At 35.8% G+C, this 8140-nt stretch overlaps 1 protein-coding gene across 1 annotated transcript; it reads right to left on the reverse strand.

Moving 5' to 3' along the window:
* Positions 1–3004: 3004 nt before the first annotated feature.
* On the reverse strand, positions 3005–7822 carry LOC102624670 (hypothetical protein). Its single transcript, XM_006493597.4, has 4 exons — positions 7018–7822; positions 4392–4675; positions 3856–4083; positions 3005–3771 (listed from the first exon to the last, which is right to left on the reverse strand). The coding sequence occupies exons 1-4, from the start codon at positions 7463–7465 to the stop codon at positions 3265–3267; spliced, it is 1467 nt and encodes a 488-aa protein (XP_006493660.1). The 5' UTR covers positions 7466–7822; the 3' UTR covers positions 3005–3264.
* Between the last annotated feature and the right edge of the window lie 318 nt (positions 7823–8140).

Below are 8140 nucleotides of genomic sequence, written 5' to 3' on the forward strand. Positions count from 1 at the left end.
AAGGCCGAATCCTCTCCACCCGAACCCGATTTTGAAGCTTTCCGGTTTCCACCTTCCACTTTCAAGCTTCAAGCCTTCAACCTTTTGACCCGTTTCCTAAGTGTTTCCTGTTTCGTTTCATGGTATATATACACTATATAATTAATTAATTATATATGCTAAATAGTTTATTATGTAATTTAGTAATTGTTTATTATTTAATTATTGTAATGAACGAATTATGTATTTATAAATATTAGTAATAAAATCAAGGAAATTTTATTAATTATTGAGCTCATCAGAAATTATTTTTTTTCATATATAAAAAGGAATTGTTGATTGGTGGGTTTTGTTAATTGATAATTGATAATTGTTAATAATTGTTAATAATAGTTAATAATTGAAATAATATTAATTGATCATTGTTAATAATTGTTAACAATAATTAATAATTAATTTTTTTATGAATAAATTAGTACATTAGGTAGATTAAATATTAAAATTAAGTATTATGTTGTATATGTTTTATAATTATAATGTGTTTATGTTATGTAATTATGTGTACTTGTGCAGTAGCTTCAAGCTTTCAACCCTAAACAAATTAATAAATTCAATTAATATTATATTATATGTTAATCATCCGTTAAGTTGTTAAGTACAAGTAACTTGAACTTGAAATTAAAAGATTTAATTTATAATAAAAAATAAGATATAGATAGACAAATAATATCATATTATTTATTATGGGGAATGGGTAATTAGATATTATATATTATATTAAAATTAAGTATCATGAATTTCTTACTTTTTGTTTATGGAGCATGAACAACTTGAATTGAAATTACTAATTTTTGTTTATGGATTATGTTAATAATATTTATGTGTTTTGATTTTTGAATTAATAATAACATTTTCTTTTCTTTTTTTAGTTGAAAATTAGTAAAAATGACTACAATTAAGAAAAATGTCTTAAAACTTTCATAAAAACTACAATAATAGGAAAAAAAAGAGCTCAAAATTGTATTAACCGAATTTGACCCGAATTGACCCGAATAGACCCGACCCGAATTGACCCGATTTCAACCGACCCGAACTGACCCGAATTGACCCGAACTGACCCGAACTGACCCGAATTGACCCGAACTCAATCCAACCCAATTTAAATCCAACCCGATCCAACCCGAACATAACCCGAATTATTGACCCGACCCGAACTGACCCGAACATAGTTCGGGTCGGGTCAATAATTCGGGTTATGTTCGGGTTGGTTTTTGTCTAACCCGAACAACCCGAAACCCGATCGGGTTGACCCGAACCCGACCCGAACCCGATTTTGCCCACCCCTATCTGTTATACATAAATTCTTATTCCCTCTCTAATATTCGAAGGATGCCTACTCCACTCACATTTCGTAAGGGAGAGACTGTCTCCACTCAATTAGTTGATAATTGAAGAAGAACGGAAACTAACCTCTATAATACTCTTATGGAGGCTCGAACCCTTGCACTCAACATTATAAATATAATGATTCTCTCATTGGGCCAAAGGCTCATTGGTTGAAGTCTGACATCTTTAGTTAAAGGCACGTACTTAATTCTTGGCAATAAACTTCAATTTTTTGTGGTATTGTCGATTGAACAAGGAAAGGCATACAAAAGCCCATGTCCAAATATAACAAGTAAATAGTGTGTGAGAGGAACAATCGGCTTAGACTATTGCAACACGTTTGAAGCCTAGAGGGCATCGCTTTAATTTCCACTAAGGACTATGATTCTCTATCCAAATTTTACTATAATTTAATATCATGCAATTTTTTAATATCATGCAATTTTTTTTTTTTTTGAAATTGATTAAGCATCAGGTTACTGAATTACATATAGATATTTACAAATGACAACATATTATTGTACTGATATTTACAATCAGATATATATATATATACATTTTTATTCTATGAAGTACAAGCTCAGCCAAATACCCTTCAAGGGAAAGGGATGTCTCTATTTCACTCGCATTTCGCAAGGGAGAAAGACGTTATAAGCAATCTCCACACAATTATAATTAATTGAGGGAGTTTGAATCCTTGAGGACTCGAACCATTGCCCTCATAGTCATGCTTGACTTTAAGGACAATGGTTCACCACCAGGCCAAAACCCCAAATGACTAATATCATGCAATTGAAATAATATTACTACCGACTATAAATAGCGTTCATGCTATTGAATCTTCACATCACTTCACACCTTCACTTCTTTGCTTTCAATTAAAATGGCCAAGCACATTTTGGTAATGAGTTTACTGGCCATAACTCCTTGTACGTGCTCATCTTGCAGCTGCTTTTGAGCCTAGTCCTCATCGGCCAGGGTTAATGGCTATGCCTGCGTGGACCCAAAACTCGCTCAGGCTAACCATTTTTCATTCAGCGGACTGCATGTAGCAGGCAACACATCAAAACCACCTGGCTCTAGGGTAACACCAGTCGCAGCGGCACAATTACCTGGACTTAACACTCTTGGCATTTCGTTTGGTTCGTATTGATTACGCACCATGGGGAGTGGTTCCTCCTCATGTTCACCCTCGTGCCACCGAGACTCTAACGATCATCGAAGGAAGCCTTGAGGTCGGGTTCGTAACATCAAATCCAGACAACAGGCTCTCATCACGAAGGTCCTTCGAAAGGGTGATGCGTTCGTTTTCCCTGTTGGACTTGTTCACTTTCAACGCAAGGTGATCGTGGAAATGTCTTTTCAATCTCTGGTTTAAGCAGCCAGAATCCTAGAGTCATCGCTATAGCTAATGCCGTTTTGGGATCTAGTTCTGCCATTGCCGATGAATTGTCAAGGCCTTTCAGGTTGACAAGTCTGTTGTTGGTCAACCTCAAGCAATATTTTAGATTATGCATCTTAAATTGATTCCCTGTAAACGAGATTTGAAAAATCTGTGTGCATCGTATGTGTTGCATTTTTACTCATGATAGATATCTTAGGAGTACTATTTGTCACCCAAAGAAAAGAAGAATAAAAATACGTAAGAAGAAAGAATATCACTCCATATTACAAAGGTCTAATTACATATACATTGATACAAGTACTAACAGACAATTTTATTTTATTTCGCAAAACACACTCTATTCAGAATAGTGCTATACCTTCTATTCTTAAATTCTTAAATCTGCCTAACTGAAAAAATTAGCTAGGATTCAAAAGCAAAGACAACGCCTACTTAAAATATTTCTATTTATACAGCAATAATCACAGAGTGAATTAACATGACAAGAATTTAAATCACACCCAGTTGTTTTTAAGTGCAAAATCATGGAATCTAAAAGATACCTCCCCAGCTGTGTCGCGCTCAAGCTTGCGCTCTCTATTGTTTCTTATTTCATTGTCATTTGGAACTTCAGCTGGCAGAGGTTGTATCTGATTCTCATTAGGTTGACGTGCCAATCGAACTTCAGAGGGTAATGGCATTGTAGGCAGGGAGGCAGCCCTTAATCGAGTGCTGCTCCCGCTTGTTGAAGCCAGTGCTTGGTCCCATAAGAACACATGTAAGAGAATAGGAACTTTGGCATGCCGGTGCAATGAGAGCTTCTGGCTGAGAGAAACTGTGTCGAAACATCTAACTGCTCCTGTTGAGGAAACTATCCATGGAAGAACTTTTTGGTTTGACACTCTGGAGACTACCAGCAGCTTAGAAGCACTTACTGCTTCTTTGTAAAGAATGCTGAGCCCTGACCTTGTAGAAGGTATATTTTCGTCATCATCAATAACCGTGGAAATGTAGATAAATCCCTGTCAACGAACAAGAATGGTAAACAAAAACCTTCAAAATGATTAATAAAGTGCAGTGAGAAATTGGAGAATCAAATAGCGTACCTCTTCAGTGCGACTAATGGCAAACCCAAGCTTGGAATCACCTTCCTTTAGTTTGATCTCAATTGCTAACTCTCCCCCAACTGGAGCATACCAAAGCCGAACAGCTCTAACGACACCGAGGTCAACGCCATGATAATCCTCAAAGCCATACAGACTGGCATTTGCAACATTAGACAAGTCAGATAATGACCCCGAATTAACAGTGGAGGAGGCTGTCTCTCCAGAGATCTGTTCCAGACAAAAAGAAGTTTGAAAATATAAATTTCACTTGTTCCTCATGTAGATTTCGTAGGCTAAATAGTTACTCTCAGATGCAAATGGTCAGAAATAAGAAGAGAACACTTGGAAAAAATATATGTTTGGACATCAATGCCATGTAAGCACAATGGAGACACTCCTCTTCTGAATATAAATTTTCTAAATTAGCATTAAAAGCAGTTTTAGAGAAGTTGAGTACATCTGACAATCTACAAGGACCCAATCAAACAAGTTCAATAGCTGAGCAGCCTGAGCTTCGTGGAGGCTACGGAATTTACCTTGGTAAGCAGGGACTCTGTCTGGATGTTCATGAAAACAATCGGAACCCCAGTGGCCTGAGACGCATTGAGCCAGGCATTTGCCCGGGCAAGAGTGTCTTCCACATCATTGTAGCGAGAAGCCACTACATCCGAAGCTTTTGGAAGGAGAAGCATAGAAAGAAAGCAGCTTGAATTGGGAACAGATAGAACCTCCTGCTTCCTCCTTTCCCAAGGATACGAGACATATCCTTCTTGAAGCCTAGCCCTAGCTAATGCACTTACAATCCTGGAGCTCCTTGAAGCTGAAGATTACAATTCTTTATTTCACATTGAAGCTTTGAAGATAAAACACAAAGCATAAAATATCTTGATTCTAGCAGAATCAATCAGTAAATAAACTGCTCACTGAATATTTATAAAACTCTTGAAAGCCATAATGATTAACATAAAACAAACTGAAACAAAATATCATGTAAAACAAATCTCGATATCTTAACCTATACAAATTTCTAAAGAAACACAAACCAATTTAAAATTTTGATCTGCTCTCCAGGTTACCACTTTGTGCAACTATACAAAATGCAAAAGAGATTCACCTTACGAGAAAACAATTCTAGAAGTAACTGCATCACATGATGATACAAAGGTTTTTAACAGTGATTTTTATTTAAAATTTTAAACTCAGAGAGAGGAAAAGCTATTATGGTTGCACTCTTGGCTCTTGGGATAGACACGGACAATAAAATACAGATGAACGGATGATTTTACAACATATCTTCAAGCAAACCATTGCATCTTATTACATCCATATTAGTTTTTCCATTATTCAATAATATGATTGGTATTGATAAGTAGAAGCCGTGTCGCTGTAGATAAATAGGCAAAAGAATCGGCCATATTTTTCACTAAAGATGGCATGTTCACACTACAGGTAATACTATGCTACCATCTGAGTAAATGTAGTTTTTGGTTTACTAATTAGCATAACGTTATAAATTATTAAAAGATGTCACTTTCAAATTCATATTTCTATTAGAAAATGAGACATTTTGCTGTCTTGAAATACCTTTCTCCTAGACTTTTGCGGCTTAGTCTTCTAGAAACATGTTCTAGGAAACCCTAGATCTTGCTGTCCAAATTTCTACCCCATGTGTGAAAAGCCAAAGCCGCAATTCATGTCAGTTGACATGTTGGAAATTAGGTTAACTGAGTACCATTAATGTCTCATCAACTAAGCCATCATTCATGCCAAATTCTAGAAAGGAAACACATGATATCACGTAGACCGCCGTAGGTCAAGATGCAAAGCATTCAAGTGAAGAAAACAAAATTCATGAACCAGGTTATGATAATGATTGAAAACTTTTTGTAATGGACCGCAAAGTTTTCACCACACTTCTTAAATCTTTCTTCATTTCTAATTAAGTAAATACAAAAAATAAAAATAATAATATTTGTGATGATTATAACATTAAAATGTCATTATACTCTTCATGAATATCGATTTTTTCTACAAAGGAAGCTCTAAAAATATCAAAGTCAAGATCATGCTAATTGCCCAGTGATGGTGGAAACATGGTACATTCAATGCCCATGTCATAAAGCACTTCTCCAAGCCGTGATACTATTATTTCAAAAGTTCCATCATTAATATGCGTGACTTGTCAATAAGGTCTGCAAGCCTCACATACCGAGGAATCATGTGCAATTGAAAGAGACAAATCATCTTTATACACATATATATTATAACAGGAAAATTGAGTAAACTATATAAAAATTAAATTGGATAAAATTAATCACTTTCATAAGAATTGACGAAGCAGAATTGTAAAGATAGAGAAAACAAGTCTCCGAATAAAAAATTTATTGAATAATTGAGTTTGAAAAGTCCCTCAAATAATGACAATGTCTCTCTATATAAAATAGAGAAAACTTACTCCCCTAAGTTAACTTAAAAATGAAAAACTAAATCTTAAAATTCCTAAAAGAAAAGATACTTTACTAAGTTAACTCGATCTCATACATTAATTGACCTTAATAAAAATAAAAAAATTTAAAATAATAAAATACCATAATTGACTCTAATTAAAATAAAAAATCCTAAAATAATAGAATCCTAGAATCTTAAAATTTCCAAAATTACTCCCTACATCAAGAATTTTTGGAAATTAATAGAAATAGCCTGCAAATAAAGCATGTTTACAAAAATAGCCCACCAACTATTTTTCAAACTTTAGGAGTTAAAAATAAGCATTTTGAATGCAAAGACCCCCAAGTAATCTATTGCTTTGGGTGGGCAGTGACGTGTCGACAGCTCATTGGTTAAGCGCTCAACCAGGCTAATGTGATAAATTACTTTAAATTATTTAGATGGAAAATGTAAACAACAACAATAAGTTCTCTCAAACATGTTATGATTTTAGGTTATTTTCGTAAATATTCCTAAGAATTTTAAAGAAATTAACAACGAAAAAATAGTAAACACCAATGGGATTGATATTCGCACGTGTACTTGAAAAAAAAAACATACTCGAAAAAGTAATGGAATCGAAAAGTTAAAGAGTCATGGAAAAGTCAAAAAACGAACAAAACGCGGTCACAAGCACTGAAACACGACAGAAGCAAATGAGCAAAACGGACTCACCTAGCAACTCGAGGCAGTCGGCCTCGGTCCGATCAGTGAACCCGGCGGCGTAATTCGGATCCGTAATGGACCTCAGCATGTAACAGTTCCTCCTCCCGCCCGACTCCGGCACGATGCACGCCTGCAGCTCGGCGAACTCTTCGGCGCCTCGCCTCACCCGGACCAGAATCGACGTCTCCTTGTTCTTGAACGAGCCGTGCAGAATCTTCTGAACTCCGCTCCTCCCGTTCTTGAACGGCGCCTTGTACGTCCGACAAGAGCCGGATCCCGATCCTAAACCCGAGCCGCCTCCTATCGTGAATTCCTCGACGATGTCGCCCGTCTGGAGCATGTCGGCCGTCCATTCGTCGGCTTTTGAGGTGCCCTTGAGGCAGTCGATTGACAGAACGGTGTAGGATTTGGGGTCCCGCGTTGGAGAATCGGATTGTTGCTGTTGGTTTTTATCCATGGATGATCGGGTCGGGTCGTAGATTCAGTGCATTTGCTAACTGAATTTTGGCGCAAAGGATTTGAGAGAGAGAGACGATAGCGCGAGAGAGAGAGCGAGATGGCTTTTGAGTTATTTGTCAGTTGGGGGGTTTTAATGCAAGAGGCGGCAAGGGGCAACAAGTGGAAGCGAGATTAAAAAATTTCGTTTCTGATTAATTTTCGAGGAATTTGCAGATATTTAACTTGGAGAAGAAAATTTGGAATGTAAGAAATTAATAATCGGGGAGTTTTGACTTTTACATGGGTTGATGCTGATTGGAGGCCTTGGTTGACAAGTTCAATTCATGATTTAATTACTAATGTAAATACAGTACGAACCCAATAAAATTAGTGCTCGATTAATTGATAACTTGATTAAGTAATAAGTTTTGTTGTCAAGACTTGATGCTAACGTTTCTAAATTATTATTTGATCAACTAATTATTTTTTTCTTAGTTTGAAGGATATTTGTTGAATTGTGTTTCATATTGGTCAGTAAAAAATAGATTTTTTATATAAATAATAAAAAAGAGTTAGTTGGGTTGATAAATAAAATAGGTCTTTCCTTCTAATAAGTTAGTATTTTAGGTTGAATGTTAAGAAATCCAAGTTAGCCCCCAAAGATCTATTTATATAGATATCATCATCTACATCT

Source organism: Citrus sinensis, chromosome 2 (assembly GCF_022201045.2).
Source record: "Citrus sinensis cultivar Valencia sweet orange chromosome 2, DVS_A1.0, whole genome shotgun sequence".
Taxonomy (NCBI): domain Eukaryota; kingdom Viridiplantae; phylum Streptophyta; class Magnoliopsida; order Sapindales; family Rutaceae; genus Citrus; species Citrus sinensis.

Excerpts from the sequence above, each read along its gene's own strand:
- LOC102624670 (XM_006493597.4), bottom strand. The coding sequence starts at position 7,465 with ATGGATAAAAACCAACAGCAACAATCCGATTCTCCAACGCGGGACCCC. Across the intron at positions 4,676-7,017 it reads CGACTGCCTCGAGTTGCTAG|CTTCAAGGAGCTCCAGGATT; the intron begins GTGAGTCCGTTT and ends TGTAATCTTCAG. Across the intron at positions 3,772-3,855 it reads CCATTAGTCGCACTGAAGAG|GGATTTATCTACATTTCCAC; the intron begins GTACGCTATTTG and ends GTTCGTTGACAG.